Source organism: Aythya ferina, assembly GCF_964211825.1.
Source record: "Aythya ferina genome assembly, chromosome: 3".
Classification (NCBI taxonomy): Eukaryota; Metazoa; Chordata; class Aves; order Anseriformes; family Anatidae; genus Aythya; species Aythya ferina.
In genome coordinates, this window is record NC_140298.1 from 28598643 (window position 1) to 28619421 (window position 20779).

The 20779-nt window shown below is 35.6% G+C and overlaps 1 protein-coding gene across 4 annotated transcripts in view; it reads right to left on the reverse strand.

The window, feature by feature from the left end:
• AKT3 (AKT serine/threonine kinase 3) overlaps positions 1 to 20779 on the reverse strand; it is a 153791-nt gene that overhangs the window by 64952 nt on the left and 68060 nt on the right. For all 4 annotated transcript variants that reach the window (XR_014691691.1, XM_084515114.1, XM_084515113.1 and 1 more), the window contains one exon: positions 9014 to 9139. Coding sequence is in view for 2 of the 4 variants with exons in the window: in XM_084515114.1 (XP_084371240.1) it covers positions 9014 to 9139 (126 nt within the window). In the remaining 2 variants the exon portion in view is untranslated. The remainder of the gene's footprint in view (positions 1 to 9013; positions 9140 to 20779) is intronic.

Sequence of the window (20779 nt, forward strand, 5' to 3'; positions counted from 1 at the left end):
CTTAATCAATTAAATATAATAAAAAAAAAAAATGCTGTGGCAATTGAAAAAGACATTGAAAACATGAAAACAAACAAACAACAAAAAACATTTCATTACAATTGAAGGCTATTGAAAAATAAAATCCAGGAAACCTTACTCAAGTGTTGTTTCTTGTTGTGTTTTTTAATTTTTATATTCTACTAAAACTGGATGAAGGTGTAATTTCCTTGTATATGGTTAAAATTGAATATGTTCGTGTCTTACTCTCTGAAACAAAGAGTTTCAATACGAAGTGGAAGAACAATGTATTTCTAAAAGTTGTGTGCTACCCATCCTTCTGAAGTATATAAAAGTAACAAGTCTGCTGATATTTAGTCACCCACATGCTTCACATGCTGCTGTATACAAACGTACGGGATAAACAACATTCCTATCATGATTGCAACATGAATAAAAACTTTTGTGGATGTCTTTCACCTACAGCTACCAAAAAAAAAAATCTATTAAGATGAATAAGTACTCTAATACACAGTTACTGCTAATTACCAAAATATTTTTCTACTAATTACTGGAAAACCTGTAGTAGTTTTAGACAGAGAGAATAGTTTGGAAACTACAAAAGCACAGAAGAATGAGTGAAACTGGCTACTGAAAGCTGGCTCGGAAATCTCGAGTGATAGTTGGGTCATTACCAAGAGGAGAGAACACTCTACCATAATGTCTTCAAGTTTGCTACTATACATAAACATATGTAATTAAAGGGCTGAATCTCAACTCAAAACAGTTGGAACTCTAAATTATCATTCAAAAAGATGAGTAAGCCAGTAAACAGACAGACTCAACTTTGTGTTCTTGTATGCTAGCCATCTACAACTTGGAATTACACATTTTAATCCTAAAGCGTTCTGTCTTGCTAGGATTAAACATCGGTCATGAAAATTTTCCCCTTTAATATTAGAGGAGATAAAAAACCTTGAGGGAGAACACTTGTTCAAAGCAGCAAAATACAAAATCTGTAACAGAAACTGACAATTCAGTTCCAGCAAGTCTGTGGTACTTGCTTGAATATTTTCAGATCTAAAAAATGGAAAAATGAAATAGAACCAGTATGAAAAAATGCAATGGATATTTCTCAATTATCGAGCTTTTTTTTTTTTCCTTAATAAATAAATAAATAAATAAAAGGTAAGGTTACCTTTTTATACCAGAGGTTAACTTTCATTTCCTTACCCACAAACAATGTGACAATTCTGAAATGTTAGACTTTTTCAAATAAATGCTACTATCTAAATAGTTATGCTAGTTAAACTCTCCTGAGCAACTCTAACTACAAACTGTATTTCAAAACGTTCTGTTTACTTTACACCATTCTGAACCACAGATGACAAAGTTTGCTTGAAGCTGTAATTACTCTGCAAAGCTGGGAAGCCAATTAGAGGGCCTGAAACCTGCCAGTTCCAAAAAAAAAAAAGCACAGATCATCTGTTCAGATTTTATTAAAAAGTTTAAAGTTTGAATTCTATAACTTTAACCATATAATCACCAGTGTTCTTTTCCTAAATGCACTCCCGCAGCACAAAAACCAACCAACCAACAAACAAACAAACAAACAAAAACACAGAAACAACACTAATATCATATTATTATTTCATATATGGAAGTTTTCAACTTCAGCAGAATTTGTTGATATGGCTAGACAAGCATGTTAAACATAAAAGCAGCCATAAAAAATGCACTAAAAAATGAACAGAAGGTTGCATATTTGAGAAAATATTTCTAATGCAGACTGAGTTTTAGCACAAAAGAGAACTTCCTATAATTATCACATGATATAAAAGAAATAGTACTGGACCACTGATTTCATTGCGTAGCATATATGTATTTTTTCCATATATAGACTGATAGCTATAAACAGATACCTACATATTTATTTGCATTATAATTGAATCCTTAATTTCTTATTCTTCTGTCTTTCCTTCAGAAGACATACACCTCACTGTCCCAACATTTGCCTCTTCAGTTGCTACTCCAATGCTTTATGTCTCATGTAGAAACACATTGCTTACAATTACTTTTTCATTATTGCCACTCTCTTTGTGCTCTGAATACCCAGTTTTCTCTAATGACCTTTTTTGTTAGACAAGTAGCAGAATTAATGTACCATTATCATAACATTGACATAGATAAACATGTTTTTGCTCATATACGTATGAAAAGCCCTGATAATATATATATATATATATATGTATATATACACACACAAATACATGTGTATACACACACTTTCCCTTAGCTTGTTCCTTTCCTGATTCTCTCAGCTGTTTATCTACTCCCTAGGGTAACTCTTCTTCTCTGAGGCTTTCCATAAGACTCTGTCCTTGGTCTCCTCTTTTCTCACTACATTTTGTTTATGTTTATTTTGTTTTATATTACCCATAAAGATAAGTTTGGTCACACAGAGATATATGTGAATGACATAATATCCTTTCCTTGGTCTCAGCAAATGCAGTTTTCCCCTAAAAATGTCATACCCAAACTGATTATAACAAAATAAAATTAAAAAAAAATCCACAGATTATTTTTCTCCATTGTCCCTTTGATCACATCATTCTTCTCTTCACATTCCTCATTTCCTACACAGCTCTAGCACATCAGACAGTGGTAACTTTTCAACATGGACTATCCCCACAGCTTAATCTCATCCTCTTTATTACTCTTTATTCAGTATCCAAACGATCATTCCTGCCATCCATCCTCCTCCCACTGTTCCAGTTTCAACACCATTTCTCAAAATCATTCCTAATTTCTCTCTGTTTGCTGTACTGTTCTCCTTTAAATCCTCCTTAAAACTCTCCTTCACCATGATGTGTTAAAAAGCGGAAGGAGGGAGGGAGAACAGAAAAGAGACAAAAAATCTAACCTTGACAATGGATTAGTTGTTGATGTGCTGAGACCACTGCCTGTACTACAGGCTAATACTGTCTCATTGTTTTCTCATACTCCCCCCATCTGTTTGCATCCATCTGCTGTCCCTTGTTTTATATTTGGAATTTTAGTATCTTGGAGCAGGGACTGACTTTTTGTTCTGTATGGGTAGAAATCCCACTTCTGCAGTGCTTGGCTCATGACTAGAACTTGTATGTGCTTTGATGCCACAACAACATATATGACTGCATAACAAACACACACACACATTAAAAAAAAAAACATATATATGTATTCCTTGAAACTGAAAAAGATCACTGTTGATGCACTTCATCATACTGGAAAAGTTTATTTCCACCACTCTAAAAAGCACTGAAGTAGTATCCACACGCTTCTATCATGACAACTAGCTTGCTGGTCACCCTTTCATGCAGAGAGAGAATGAAAACGAGAGATTTCTGTATCTTATTGTTGGGCTTTACCTGGGGTTTTGCTTGTTATCACAGAAAGTAGTAACATTATATATCCCTCTGTCTTTCATACAAACACCTTGATTTCATTTATGCAACTGGGTGTATCACAACAGGATAAAAAACTCTCAGACTTGCCAATACACTTTCACTTTGACATGCCATGCTTATACCAGGCCCTATTTAAAGATAACTGGGGACTAAGTAACAGTAAACTGCTCTCTGAGAAAGCACTGTCCATTAAAATGGAAGGATAAGATCAAGGAACCTATTTTCATTCACTACCCAAGCCAACAACTAAATCCAAACTTCTAAGTCAAATGACAGAATACCAACTATGCCACCTAGAAACCATTCATAAGGTAATAGGAAAGCCTCCCAAAGAAAAGTACTGGTCCAGTTTTCCAAAAAGATGAGCATAGGCCCATCTAACACAGTAATATTGGTTATACACAGTGGATTTGAATTTGAATTTCCATAGACATATTTGCATATGCAGTAAACTACATATACATTGCCTTTTCCTCCCCATAAATATTTTCAGTGTTGAATGAACATTATTTATTCAATTTTACCATTATTACTTTGGAATTAAATTTGTACTGTAATTATAAGTAACTAGTTACATGTGTATCCATGTGCTCATGTCATCCAATGTTGAGACGACTAAAAACACCTGGGACTTCAAAATTAAATCTCATTGAAAAATTAACTGTGGAGTTGCTGGTACAGAAAGTCATGCCTAATGGCAAAGTATTTTCATGCATAAGTTGATCTCAGCTAAAGCATGTTTTGTTTTGTTTCGTTTTCCTGTTCATTTCCTAACACCATTCCCTGAAAACATTTCAATCCTCATGTTTTGAAGATTTTTTAATCCCCAAAATAATAAACCTTGTCTCTGGCCCATTGAAAAGGTTAAGACTAGTAAAAAGTAGTACAGATTCTCCATTTAGAGTAGCCAGGGTTCATCAATAATAATTTCCACAGAAGAAAAAAAAAATAAGAAAAACATGTTATAAAAGGATACCTTCTCACAATAACTAGAATTTATTTCACCTTTGCTATTTCTTTTCAAAGGCAAGGAGGGTAGCTGTACCACAGAGTGCTTAGAAAGCAAAATCTTTCAAGATACCATAGAAATTCCAGGTGACATCACTTTTGGCCAAAGCTCAAAGGCTACTGCAATGGGATACATCTCTTTCCAATTATTCTCCGCGTGAAGATCAAAATGAAGGCAAAGGGCCAATTCTTAGAGATACCTCATCCCAAATGTACTGTGTGATTACTTACATACTCATTGCATGTGTGAGAAGTGGTTTTGTTTTGTTTTTATTTATTTATTTATACCAGTAAGGCCACAAAAGCTCCTTAAGTAGGATTGGAAACAACCGCCTCTTCTTCCCCACTCTGCTCTCCCTAATAATAACGACCGTCAAAGACCAAGGTGGTTTACACAAAGCAGTATTGATTCTGCTTCAGCAGCACTGGACCACTTAAAAACAGTATTGTGCAACCATACTGTTCTTTTTAGGGACTACTGAGGGTATAAATCCTGTCATGCTGCACAGCCTGAGTACTAGTTTTGTTCAAAAAATAATGGAGTTTTAAAAGACAGGGCATTTTTTAGGCCCCTGCCTATACAGAGAAGCTACAGCAATCAAATCAAAATTATTTTTAAACTGGTTCTGACTGCATAAATGCCTAAGCAAAAGCAATTTAAATTAACATATTTTATTTTGCAGTTGAGGTGGGCTAGGAACACACGCCCACTCAGTTACCATGACTCAGTCAATCAGCAGTGTCTCTTCAAACTACAATAACTTCATTACTTGCAACTGCTTGTCTATACCTGAAATGAGCTAAGCTGATTTTGAACTAGTCAGTTCAGGTAAGCTTATACTTCTGAGGTTACCTCCCAAAAACCAGCATCAATCAGCATTAAGTTTCCACACTGAATTTCCTACCTCATTTATCTTCCAGTGCATGGCTAAATACCACAGCACAACTCTTAGTGAGTCTAAGTGTCAGGGGATGACCATTAAGAACTGAAAGCATACCTCAAAAGCACAGCTCTCTCTGAACTAAGGTGTTAAAAAAAAAAAAAAAAAAAAAAAAAAAAGCTCTGTAAAATAAGCTGGCTTGACAGAGTGATTCCTACACACCACTCAGTGTCACAAGATGTTGTTCTCCCCACCACAACCCCGTGGCAGCTCAGTGTATGTGGCAAAGGGCACTCCTGCTGACATTTGCATGTGCCCCAGGAGGGCTGGGGAGCAGCTCCCATGGGGAAGCCAAGCCCTTGATTGGGAGCCTCAGGGCACAGCCAGTAATGGGCCAGTCCCACACCTACCCACAGGGCTCAGCTCCATCCAGCCCCAGTCCGCCATGCCCCATGTGCCCCTCAGTCAACTTCATCTTGCCTCCAGGGACCCACCACCATTTCTACCGCTGGGCCCACACAGTTTCCCTGCTTTTTGAGCAGACAACTGCAGGCTGAGGAGCATGTGCTGCCTTGGGCTCTCCCTGTCTACAGAGAGCTTCTACCTGTTCAAGTGCTGTGTCCTCATGCCTTCCCCTCTATTTCCTCCCCAGCCACTCCATGGAAAAGAAATGCTATCCATACACTCCATCCTATGAGAAAATAACACCTGATGAGAAAGGCATTATGAATAAAGGCATATTCAGTCCTGGAAGCATCATTAACAGGATACAAAATAGTTTTGTTCTCAGGCCTTCCTCTCACTCACAGGATTCCTGAGGGAATACGCTGGCTACACAGCATCAAGGAGAGAAAAGTGCTAAGTGTTGGGCTCTGGCTCTGCTTTTCTTACAGTTATCTTGGAAAAAATCAGGAAGCAACTATAGGGAAAACAATACTACATCTGGGAAAGTCTTTTGCAAGAGAGGAAGGGGGCCACACTGTTGGGAAAATATCTATGCGATCAAAGTAACTGGTTTGACAGAGTGGATAAAGAAGTTTTAAACTACAGAACAAGTATCATACAAAGCAGAGCAGTACAAACTTTCCAGTGTTCAACTCCAACAGTGCAAGGAAAATAATACCATAGCCTTGGCCTTTTCTGCTTAAATAACAAGCTGTAACTTAGAGCCAAAGATGTCTATCATTTGGAGAGCAAAAGTAGACTGAGACCACACTCACTTTACAGATAGCTACAAAGATTACATGAAGATAGGACTATAAAGACATATCTTTAAATCCCTGCCAACCTAATCAAGATGGTATTAACAGTGATCTCACACTCCATCTGCCTGGCTAGTAATTTATGAAAAACATACTTCACTATTACAGGAAAAATATGTTGCACTGCTTGCGGCCACAAACCTACTGCAACAGCTCAGGAACTTACAGATCGGAGGCCGTGAGACCAGTACTTGACATTTACCAGGTACTGCAGATGAGATCCAATTCATTCACATAGTGTTAGTGGTTGTTTTTTTTTGTTTGTTTGCCCTGCTGATGATCTCATCTTCAGACAGATAAAATAGGTGAACAAAAACTTACAGTCCTTTGCAATTCAGAGTGTATTATCATACTGCCTTATATTTTCAGCTTTTCCTTGTCATGCAATTCTGTACTTCTTATTCAAAATCAAACAGAAACCATTTAATTAAAACCAAGTTAAAAATTGGAATCTTATCCAAGAATTCTGATTCTAGAAAATGTTTTGTTTGTCACATTGTGAACTCCATATAGGTACTTCACTTAGATTTTATAGGATTATTTTAGTGAGTGAAAATATCTCTCTATTCTTGCCCTGATCAGCAGTGATTTCTGATTAAACTACTGCTTTTCCTGTCAGAAAACAGAAAAACTCATCTTGCTTACCAAAACTGTATTTTGCAAGATGCAGAAAGGACTCCCTGCTCACTGCTCCTCCCCCCCTCCCCTTTTTTTTTGAGGGGGAAACAATAAGAAATCTTCCAATTCCCATCAAAACAAAGTTTAGTGGCAGCATTCTAATATCAGCATTACATAAGTTGGCCTCTGGGTATCAGGACAGAAAAAAAAAAAATCAACACCAGTCAATCAACTTGGCAACACGACTATTTGGATCATCATTCTAGTTGTAATGGCAAAGGAAGACTAGAAATGCAATGAAGAGCATAGTAAATCAGGACATTAAAAAACAAACAAACAAAAAAAACCTTCAGTGCTTCAAGTACTTCAGTACTACAAGTGTTCTTTGTGCTGGGTATAGGGCAAGATGTATCTAAGAAACTACTAACTGCTACAAATGACTGGGTTCGTACGTTAAGTAGAATAACTAAAGAATAATGGCCTATGACCTAGTCAATGCTAGGTTTACCCACTCATATGAACAACATAAAGGTATTATTGTTTTCTTTTGTTTGTTTGTTTTTTTACTGGATAGCAACAAGGTAAAATGAGCCTCTAATATTATTAAAAGGCTTGTATATTTATTAAAAGGCTTGTATATTTATTAAAAGGCTTGTATACTCAATACCATTTCGAAGACTTCTGTCATAATCAGAATATGCAAGGTTTTCCTCTTCTGGTTGTAGGACAAGACATGGGCTTGGAGCACAAGATGATTTCTTTAATAACAAAATGTGCAAATTACTTTGTATACACTAGCTGACTCAATCTCAAGAACAATCCTATCAAGAAAATAGGCAAATTCAGTCTCAGTAGAATTTGTTCCACCTTCAGCAATGCAGAGAAAGGGTATCCAGATTCCCTAAGTACACGTTCTTGTGGCTCCAGTACTCCCCTACAAAATTAAATGCTGCTATTTATTATATTGCAGTATGCTAAAAACATTTTCAAAGAAGTTGACAAAGTTTTCTGGTTTTCTAGTGTTCTTTTGGAAGTTTCTAGCTATGATATACAAAATAGTTATATTATGGGAGATTTTCTTGCCTGATTAGTTTAGCTCCACAAATAATTTAATTTCTATTCAGAAACATTCTTCTATCAATCTCACTTTGCCAGACAAAAAAAAAAAAAAAAAAAAAAAAAAAAAAAAAAAAAAAACCTACAAATTGATCTCTTAGAAACATTCTGGGAAAAGAAGAAATCACAATGTCTTCACTTTACCCAACAGATACATACTTCATAGCTTTGCTAATATATGCAAATTGTCTGATTGCTCAAAATTACTGATTAACCAGGCTGGAGAGCTGATTACCTGATTATCCAAGAGATAAATAATTTAGCATGATTTTGTGCTATTTGACAGTCTAGATAATTTTCTAATTAATTTGAGTTTTCAAGTGAATTCAGGGATACTACCAAAAAAAGAAAAAATGAGGTCAATGATCTGAATACAGGTAAGCTTTCCAAGGATTTTCTTCTTATAGCAATCATTTCTCAAATGTTATTGTTAGTTACAGATACCTCAGACAAAAAAAAAAAAGATAAAAACTGAGTACTTAGATTTAAAAAAATATTCAAAAACCAACCCATGGTAAAATTTTTAATGCCATCTGTAAAAATATCCTGTAGAGCTGGACATGAGATTAGGGGGGAACTAGCATGACGTGTGGCATCAAACTTGCACTGTTACCAATAAATTCTGACCTTCACATGAAGCAATATGTAACAGATATTTTGTCAATATGCTGAGAGAATAATAAATACTGGAAATACATACTTGCCACTGAAAAGTTGTTGAGTGGATATGGCAGATCCACATCCTGGGGCTTCTCCTTATAGCCTATGAAAGAGCCATCTGTCTTTAGCAGGAAATATCTTGGCCGCCAATTTTTTATATATTCTCCTAAAGAAGAAGAAGAAAAAAAAAAACACGTTCATTAGTAATGTAGAAAAAAAAAAAACTTTGATATTAAAAAAGCATAACATATCATCAGTGTCTAACATTAATTATACCAAAATCTTTTCAGATGTTTTCAATTTACAAAGGAACTTAAAGGAACTTTAACTCCCTCCAAAAGAAGAGAAAATGGAATTGCAATGGTAAGCCTGGGCTATAGAATAATGCCTCTGTAATAAGGAGCTACAAGAACTGTACAGTAATACTCCATAAACCTAAATTTTATTATACTATACTCTTCCAAATCCTACATTTTCATACCTGTAAACAGTTTGAAATTTGATACAGGTGAAAATAAGCACTACAGCTCAACTTTTAATAAAAAATAAATAAATAAATCTCAACTACTACAAGGTAGAATATTCACTCTGCTGAGGCAAAAAACATCAAGTTCCTTAAAATATAATCTATCAGTAAGAAGACTCAAGGTAATGAAGAATGTACACAAAGCATACTTAACAAGTATACTTGAAAGCAAAAGGAATATATAAAGAAGAAAAAGCAGAAGCCAGTAATCTTTTATAAGGTAAGTCTACCCATAAACTCATCACCTCCACTATCTTCCTACCCCAGTCTGAGCAGAAAGTTCTGCAAGCCATGAGGTATTCATTCAGAAACCGCAATGTAAACAGGACAGCACAGAGGTGGTACCTTAATCAGTGTCATTTATTTGTTATTTAAGGGTGAAAAATCTCTTTAATATTGCAATATTTTATAATGCCACACCAAAATCTCAGCAACAACTTCATTTTTTTAATGTGTAATTACTCAGGTAAATACAAGTGCATTTAGACCAGCCCAACTTTCCCTATCTTTGATTTCTTTCAACTCTACAGAGCAAATAATATACATACAAGCATCTAGTAAGATTTTAAATAAGCCATTGTAAAAAAAAGTGCATGTACCAACACAGAATTTCCAAATGTCCTTAGAAGTTGCCACTTATTACACACTTGTAAGCTGCATGCTAAAATACTTCTCTGAGACTCTAAAGATTACAGCAATGTGTCACAATGAAATAAGAATCATGACCTACTCATATTAACTTAAAAAAAAAAAAACACACACAATTTTAAGTTCAGTAAGGCTGAAACTTAAAAATTATTTCAATTTTTCAGTTTGCAAAATGCTCAGAACTGACTACAAACTGGAGGCTGCACTGTCCCTGGACTAAACTCAGTCCTTGAGTAGTGCTTAATTACCTCAGCACCCTGCTAACTGTAGCTACACAGCTTTTACACAATTCAGAGGTCAGACAGAAATTTACACCCATTAAAAGAAATTTACACCGAGATTGCTCCATTAGAGGCTAATCTTTGTTTCCTGACCCTCGGTAGCAAAACTTTTAGTTATTCATATCTCTGGATAGCAAGGCACCCGCTTGATTTTGTTATCTAGAGATTTTCACGTAAGTAGAGAGAAAACTCAAAAAGTTCAGTGTTACTTAATTTGACCAAAAAATAGAGCAGATATACAGCACTGATTACATTTGTATTGACCCAAAGCTTTCTATCTTAAATCTTTGGTGCTAGTTCAGCTGGGAACATCCACGCTGATCCTGCTGGTCTAAATTGATTTCAGAATGGGAAATCCCTGCTCAAATAAAAGTAAGCCCTCCCCTCCTCCTCCCCCCCCCCCCCCCAAAAAAAAAAAGCGCAAAAACTGTATAATTACACAAAAAGGTGAATACGTTTCTTAAATTAAGTTTGCTGAATATTTGAAAACAAGATAATCATAGGCCTAAGGAAAAGTATGACTCCAAGAACATTTTAAATATGTTCCATGAAATACATGTTCCATTTTTTGCTGAAATCTGCCTGGACTCAAGAACTGAAGCCAAAGCAAAACCTTACATATCAGTTCATCCAGTATGAGTTTTAAAAATATTAGCAGCCTGGTCACTTCCCTAAAGTTGAGCAGATCATAATGACAACCTTCTGTAAGGTTCTCATACACTACATCTTACTTGTTTCTAGGAGACTGCTATGACAGACAGTGCCCCTGTTAGTTGATTTAAAACCTATCAAGATCTTAGTCTTCTCTGGAAGGTGCATTCACTGGGAGGCAGGTGGCTAATAGAAGAAAACTTGTTCAAGGGAAGTTTGGACAGAACACCAGTACACCCAAGCCAGCTCAAAGGTTCAGGTTTCAAAGAAAGTCCTCCTTTCTGTGAGGAATAAACTGGATGGGGAGATAAGCAGACTGGACTCTCAGAATTAGGGATGACAAGGTAAGAACACTAGTTAGTCGCCTCAAAAAAAAAGAGAAACCATCACTAACTTACATACACATGCTCTTAAGAGATGCAGTGCATACTTCTCTATCACTTACTCCCTTCTCTTCTTAGGGCAACATTTAAGATCACATTTAGCTTCTGCTAGGTACTCAGTCTCTTAAGCAGAAGACTGAACAGATTTTTGATCATCTAGTCAGTTATGCAGTTGACATCCTGCCTAGAGAAAAACTGTTAGAAGAGTCTGCTACTTCCAAGCTTTTTTGAAGAGAGTTAGGCACTTTGGACAAAAGTTAATCACAGGAAGATATAAATAATTGAATGAAAAATTAAAAAAAAAAAAAAAACAGCTTATCCATGAGCACAACTCTCCCTTCACCCTGCAAACTATAGCCAGACACAGGACACGCAGTTTAAAAGCAACAGCTATAGCTTCATAAGAATACTGTATATTTCTTTCACAGACATTTTTCTTTGAAGAATGTTTCTCCTAAGTGGTTCCCCAAGATGAAATCAGTAACACCCCTTTTTCAGGGCATCTGTACAAACTCATGCACATACACAAATATATAACCCTTTTTTTCCTTGAAATGACCAATATTCCAATCCCTCTTCAACACCTATACAGGAATATTTATCATCTGCCTTTTATTTATTTTGTAATTTAATTAACAAATGGGTGAACACTTTTGAAGAATAAAGTAAACAGTGCTATCAGTAAGCAGTTCACTTAACTGCTGAAGTGGTTTAATGGCTCCCAAGATGCACTCTAGGTGATCTCTTATAACCACATTCCTTCTATAGTATTTGCTTAACGACAGAAAAATATTTTAGTCCATACTTCTTAATAGACATGTTTAATGGACAGTTTTGAAAGAGAAAAATCCTCCATACAAAAAGAGGAAGAAAAAAAAAAAAAAAAAAAAAAACAAGATAACAACAATAAGAAACCCAACACTGAAACACAACAGAGTATTGGAAAGAAAAAACACTTTCATGACTTCTACTTTACCAGCCCAAATAAAACAAAAACATCTTTCATAGTTTAAGCAGTATTTAATTACTTTAAATATGTCTGGGGTGTACATTTAACAAGTACCTCAAAAAACAAACAACAAAAAACAAAGTAACAAAAAACAAACAACAAGAAGTTTACATCTGGAAAGTCAGTAATTCAAGTGAAAAGAAATTCCAGGAGAAAGGAGTCCACACAGGCTAACCAACACACAAGACAGCCTGACAATTTAATGAAATGTAGCTGTGGTACTTAAAAAAGCAGTGGATCTGCCATAGAGAATTAATCAGTTTGTACCCGACTTCCTGCTGAGTTAATGTAAGCTAAATTATTATTTTGCTTAAATTTACACCCTTCTAAGTTGAAAAACATGTACTCATAGAATCTATTTATTAGACTGTAAGAAGAGGTCTCTAATTTCAACCACCACAGCAAAGAAAGCCAAGTAATACATACATGTTTTTAATTCTTGTCAAAGTTTTTAAAGCTGCTTGAGAAAAGAGGCACTAAAATGCATATCTCAAATATGTACAGACAATAAATACATATTCACAGTACAAATTTAGAATCAGGTCTAGGTTGTTGGGGTGTGCTTTTTTAACAGCTACTAGCAGAATACACCCCAAAGTGGAAATAATACAGCAGAGCATTCTTGAGGCACATGAAAATACAATCTGATCTTTGTGCAAAAGCACCCTCACAAAATGCAACTCTTTAACTAATGCTGGATTTAATAATAAATACACTGGATAACAACAGTAACAAAGAATGCTTAAAGAAGGTCTGTTCAGAGAACATGACCTTTGCAGCTAGCTCTGTACTTGCCTACTGCAATTGTAATGATTTTTCTTTTTTGCCTTTGACAGATAGTAACAAGAATCCTGCCTTCAGGACATTTCAGAAAATATGTTTATTCTAGTGATGCAATGTTTGTAGTTTTGATACTGCGGAGGAGCTTCACAAAGAAGTGTTTTCTAAGAAACCATGTGAGTGTACAACAAACCCACATTAGATTAACCATATCACTCTAAGTTTGCAATTTTTTCACTTCACCTGAGGACTCAAATCATCTCTTCAAACATACACTTCAAGTTGCATTCAATGGTTGCAGTTTTTAGCCTCATCCATTTGTAATCCCCAGCATATGGAAAATTAGAAATTCTCAAAAACTTACTTAGTAGAGCCAAATTAATCTCATTATTAAAATAAATAAATTAATTAATTAATTAATTAACTGTAAGTTTTAAAAGATCACTTTTGCAAAACATCTACATTTTTTAATATGTAAATGGTTTTAGAGGTGTGAAGGAAATGTCTTTAATATACAGTGCTGATAAGCAACAGAAACCTGAGTTCAAAAACTTGCTTCCTTAAAAGAAGCAACAGCTGCCACACAGACATAAGTGAGATTTAAGGGAAGGGAAAAAAAATAACCAAGCCCTCCAAGCAGAGAACACCAAAAATCTGCCTCTCGTCTGTGTCACCAATTTACAAAAATGGCTTTAACAGAAATAATATACAAATATGGTTCTCTCCTCTTTTTTTTTTTTTTTTCTCCTTTAAGAGGCACTTCTGTGTTAAATCAGACCGTAGTTCCCCTGCACTAGCATTTAATAAACAGTTGGGGAAAAAAAAGTGAATGTGTCTAAGAACAAAATTATAGTAAATAAACTTTTAAAAAATAACCATAGGCATATGCAGTTTTTCTTTAAAAGAAACAACTGTAATTAATGCCAGGTCAAGTAAAATATCAGAAGCAATGCCAGTGGTTCTGAGATTGAATTTACTTACCTTGGCCCTCTGAGGGCAGTGTTACCTAACGCACGATTAGAAGCAGCAGTAGACTATTTGACTAAGTCTGTAGACACTAGTGAATGTAAAGCACTCCTGTTTAATATTTACTCACTTGTGATTTCATGACAACAAATTTGCAACACAGTTCAAAGCTACTGTAAAAAAAGAAATGTTTTAAAAAGCTAAAAGATATACCTGTCCTCATGATTCAATATATGCTCTTCAATACAATGTGTGTAACTATACCATCATGCAAAAGGTTTGACAAAAATCTTACTGCATGCCAAAAAAAATAAGTGAAACTATTTTTTTTGAACATGCGTTAGCATTTTTAAAACTTTTTTTTTTTATTACATGCTAACTCATAAGAATTTTCCAGCACTTCAAAGAAGAGCAGAATTTGGAACTAAAATTTTTTGATTCTGTCTTTTATACCACAACACAATGATTATTTATTCATGCTAACGGTTTTCCCACAGTTCCCAGTTCACTAAGTGACATTTTGAGCACATCTGTACTTACATTAGACAAATGATTTTTTTCAGTCACAAGAAGAAAATAGTATATAGCATTTCATGCTATACATGGGCATCAGTGTATACCACAGCTAAGCTTCCATTACACTTCCTACAAACTGGGCAATGGTTCCAAACATGAGGTTTGGATACCAGCATAAGCAAAATGCTGTCATATGGACAGTTCAAAGCACTTGAACTTCTTTATGACATCTCAACCACCCAACGAAGTTACAAAGACTGGTCAATTTATGCTCCGCTTTTCACAGCTGTGTGGTGAGAAACCAGTGGAAACTACACAGATGCTATGATTTTGCATAATGCAGCAAGCAGACTCAGGAACATGCTCTAGAAGTTACTCAGCTGAGCAAGAGAAGAAGAAAGCAGACACAACGCTCTCTCTTACGCCAACCAAGATGTACTGAAGAGCTGGCAAACAAAAGGATCATTTTTTCTGAAGCAACAGTAGGTTGTGATCAAAACTAAGGACTGCTACAGGTAAGGCAGGCAAGTTCCAAGCAGAGATGGAGTCACCACGTAGGGTGGAGGCACTAAGAAACTCTCCATGGTCTCAGTGTGCTTCTCTGCACATACAGGTACAGGAAGAACTGAGTTTCTCAGTGGGAAGTTCTTCCCTGCTTCTGTTCCTGGGTTTGCTTCCTCTCAGGTTCTGAATGCAACCTACAAAAGTGAGTGAGAGTTTCACCAGGGCTCACATCACTACCCACCCTCATCATCTCATTAGGACCACTGGAGTGAGTCAGTGTCCTGTCTTGTATAAATGCAACCCTACTTCAGCTTCTGTTGTTTATTCAACCTTTTTTCTGTTGCATTAATAATCTTTTCTTTAAAATATATAAAAATCAAGAGGAAAATATTCCGTAAAAGACAGACATGCCACTATTCAAATGGCAAGCAGTTTTCTAAATGGGTATCTAAAAATTACCGATGTGTTTTGGCATCTCATGGAAAATAAATGGTAGCAATTCATACTCAATTTTGATATGCACAAAATTTTGTCCTTTTAGAAATCTGTACCAGAAATACAAAGTTATCTGACATCCTGACAAATTGAGAATTGACCTTTACCATGTCCATTTTGAGCCAACAGGAAGAAAAACTTGCCAATTTCAACATCACTCTCACTTCCCCTCCATTCTTAAAGGATAAGAATTAGAACAATAAATAAATTAAATAGAAGTTGATATTAGCACATACCGTCTGGAATAACATAGTACTGGATTCCATTGACATCCCTGAACAACAAAGGAGATCAATATTTTCTAAATGTCTGCTATTCAAGAGTGGAAACCCATGCTGGAAACATTTGGGGACACTGCTCACATTTCTTAAGTCTCTCTCTTGCTTATGGTTTTACAGTATCAAAGCACAAAATGCTACAGTATTCAGCTGCTTCTAAAAGGAGTTTTGTAGCTTTTAATAGTATTGAGATGTATTTGTACTAAGTACAATTAAAAAAAAAAAAAGTAGTCTCACAGGATTTTTGTATTGGTAAAAAAAACTTCAAGTTCTCAGTACTTTTAAATATTTATATTTTTTTTTATACAGAACTATCGGCACTAATTAGTAGACTGTATAACAGAAAACATAAGACTTTCCTTTTTTTTTTTTCTGTCAAGTACTAGTAGACCAAAAGACCTTTTTTAGATGTTGTAAGTATTTTAAGAGTAGAACAAGCATACAAATATTTATCTATAAATTACACTGAAAAAGATAGCTGCGGCAGTAATGATTTAAATAGATGTACTTGGTAGAAATATATCTATTAAATAAGATAATAAAATGTAAATGATTTTTTACATGTAGCTATGTTGAATTAAACATCATCTTAACATTCCCTACTTACAACTTCTTGTATAACAGCCAACTCTAGTTTACGCAAGAAACCTCAAACTTTCCATTGTTTTCAAAAAGAGTATGATAAGTTTGACAATAGTATTATCATTGAGTTGAGTTTCTTTGACAGATTAATGTGTTGTCAAAAACTGTCTTACCCCTCTTAAAGCTGGTATACTTCCTAGCATGTTTTTTCAAAGCAAACCCGTCTCACTTTTACAACTGGCACATCACAATAATTTTAAAATAGCTCCTCTAAACTTTATGCTTGTCACTAGATATGCTTGTAGCCTAAGACCTTATCAAGTGCCACAAAACGAGCACTAACATCATTCATCTGAATTTTTTCCTCAAGCATACCATTAAGGTCAACATTTTCATTTTATCATTCAGCCCACATCATTTGCAAACAATCAACCTGAGACACGTAGAAACATTCCTCAATATGCTTGAGCAGAAAGAACAGTTTTGTTACCACTGTATGCTTCAGGATTTACTTGAAAACTCTTTGGGTGCATGAAATCATGATAAACAATGACACAGGATTGCCCAGAGTACCTTGAGCTTCACACCAGCCATGACACAACAGAAAATTGAACATTTCTGTAGAGAAGAACCAACAACTCAGGTAACAGGTGAAAAGCAATTCACCATCTGCAGTGCCACTGACCTGCGTCTAGATTCAGGTGCAGAAGTCAGTACTTGGGTAGGAAGCAGTCACACCTAAATTTTCAGTTGTAAACATAATCCAAAATTGACTTTTTATGCTTAGACAAGATGATGGTAAGAGGAAACATAAAATGTTCCCATAAAGAGTTATTGTTATCAATGATCTAAGATGGAAGACTTAAGAAAATTTGGAGGGTGGGGAGGAAATCTTGGGGTTAAACAGTTGTTAGATTCATTCTGGTAATATTTAAGGCATATTGTGACTAACCAAAAATCCCTGATATATACTAGTAACTGGAAGACAATCTGCAACGCAGAGCTACAGTACACCTCAACCACTATTTCATTCTCCACTTTTCAATTCAATACAGATATCAGATTGCTGAATTTGCACATAATATTTAAGAAAAATAAATAAGGCTTACAAGTTCCCTTTTGCATTTTTAAACTAAATCATCTGGATAAGGTATTGCTTTCCTTTAGCCTTTTGGGGCAAGCTTAATTTCCTTTCATGTTTGTATCCATTTTCATACTTCTTTCACATTATCCTGGAAACTCATATTGAAAAGCACTCGCCAAACAAGAAATAAGAAAGGATTTTAGAGAAAGAAAGAAAACCATACTCCTATATAGTGATGCAATTTTTTATTTATTTTTTATTTGGAACTGTCAAACAGGAAAATACACAAGTTATGGCTGACCAGCTCCTTGCCTTTGGAGAAAAAAAAATTGAAAATAAGATCAACTGAAAGAGAAAATTAGTTGCTAATCTCATGCTAACCCCTAGCATTTATTTGTCTACTATATGCCAGACAATCATCGATTGGCAATGTCTGCATATGAAAAGCTCAGGATGCAGTAGTAAGGGTATGCAACATATTAGTCTTGAAGTAGACAAAGCTACGTAGGAACTTGTGTAGCACCTGTCCACCAAATGTCTGAGACTGAAATAACTGCGTTATTCTTTCTACTTCTCCAAGTACCAAATTTATCAAGACTTTTTTTTTTCTTTAAATCCACCACATGGAGAAATCAAAAGTTTTCTTTGCTGCAAGAAAAGGCTCTTTTTAGGAATAAACAACGGAAGGAGGGAAGATATTAAACTCCTGAACTAATTAACAGAAGTAAAGGAGGCGGTGGGGGACAATGATAATTAATATGTACCCTCCTCCTAACCAAATCTCCACATACATTCATTCTGTATATGCACACACAACAGCAGCATCATAAACCGTCTCAAGTTCTTGCCATTATTCAGTTCGACATCTGCACATGTTTATGCGTCTCTCCAAACAACCTCTTGAACACCCTGCTGGAGCTGTCATTTTTTTCTTCTCCCTATCTGGCAGATGGCAAGTCAACAATCGGCATCAACAGCAGCCGAATATCTCCCCCCTCCATCCGACCCCCCTAAACAGACACAATAATAACTTCTTTGTGCTTCCCCACAATGCAGCTGCTTAAACCATTTCGCTACAAGGCTGCTTTGCCTTAATAAAAAAAAAAAAAAAAAAAAAAAAAAAATCCCTTCTGTCAAGTCTAAAAAGCAGCATAATGTTAAGCAAGCTAAAGCCACAGCACAGCTGCAAACGGGCAGACACATTGACAGCTCCTCCCTTAACAAAGCCCTGTGAATTGAAGGGGGTTCATCTGAGGCTCACACAGTAATTAGTATAAAAAAGTCCGACAGCCTCTATTATGCTAGGAAAAAAAAAAACTGGACAGAACTGGGCTGCTGTTTTGCGTCAAGAGTTCTGCTGCAGAGTAGATAAATCATGTTGGGTTTTTTTCCTCTCTTTTTAAAGACAGTAATAAGGAGGATGAGAGAAGCTAATTTGAAAACTTGGACACAGTAATTGTACCATATGGTGAGCATTTATCCCTTCTGAAATACACGCTAACAGTCACTTACATGCACAGTGCTTTGTTTTACAGTTGTTATTCTCTCTACCATATTCATAAAATGGATCTGAATATCCGATACACTAGAGAAGTTGTGTGTAATTAGCAACAAAACTGCCTGAGCTTAATATATTGGCCTACCATAGCAATCTAGTTAATTGCAGAAAATCCCATGCCCCCAAATTTAAATAGTGTCCACTTCAAGGATTTTTTTTTAATTATTTCTGTCAAACTGGCTAAATATCATACATAATAAGGTTCAGAGAAGTAATTTATTGACACCAGTACTCCTTGATACAGTTGACTCTAAAATGCACAAGCAGGACACATTTCCCTTGTCATCCATGTAGGAGAAGAGAGAGGAATTAATTCAAGAAGCATTTAAGGGAAACCCCAAAACACTTAAGTTCCATCCTACTTGGAAAAGGAATTGCTCCATAAAATTAACATGCTGAAACTAAACTTCGGAGTGTGGCATGGCAGGGAGACATAGACTTCAAGTCCACCCCCCCGTTTTCATCCCCTATTTTCTTCCTGATCGTATTTTCCAGTATTTTTGTTAGTAATTCAAACACTTCATTCACAAGAATCTTCAAAATCATGAAAATATACCATTCAACCCTCCGGGTCTGCTCACTCTTTGCCACACACTTCCACCTTTTCACCCTGCTTATGCCACCAAATCAGATGGAAAGCACAGAAGATAAGGAACCAGCTGAACTAAGCTGGGAAAATGTAGGTTTCTTTATTTAAAGAAAACGCTGTATATCAGTGGCAAGACCAATAAATCTTAGAGGTGCTGTTTATAGAAAATGAAATGTAGTGAACTTCCAAGCAAGGAAAATAAAATTTGCAGAAGAAAAAATGCAAATTTGATGAAAAATTAACCAGACACAAAGTCTGCAACTGAGGATCCTGGTATTTGCAAAGAACCAGAAGGGTGTCTTTCTATTAGCCTTCACCTCAGAAGACAACAACAGAAATCTTCTTTGTGCCTTTCCAGGTAACAGACAAATACTTTCACTGCCTCTAGATCAAAAATGAGGTATTTGAGCAGCTTGCTAGGGGCTAAGGTGTCTTAGGGCAATGAACAGAGAAGAACTCCCTCCCCTAAATAAGAACCAAAAACCGAAATTTCAAGTCAATTGGCTGGATGGTAATCTAAGAAAACTGTTTATAATTCTGTTTTTAATCATACTCTTAACTAATGCAAACTGACAGAAGATAAACAAAGCAGCACTGCCTTTCAGTAGAAAAATCATGCCCATCATACCTAAGGGATTTCTTCTAAAACATCAAGAAAATAAAATGGACAAAGACTAACTGACACAATTTATTTCAACTTCTAAAAAGCATTTAATAAGTCTAAAGAAACAGTAGCTCTGTGGAGAAGAAAAAAAAAAAGCTGTGTGGTAAAACAAAATAGAAATGGGAAACTGGGTAAAAGAAAGACGGCTAAGCAGGATCATATGGTCAAACTTCAATTACTAATGCTCTATAGTTCTTTTATAGGAACATTTTTAGTTAATATGTACATCAGTGATCTGGAATCACCACTGTATGTACTGCAAGGCAGTAAAACTGTTCAAGACTACCAAGAA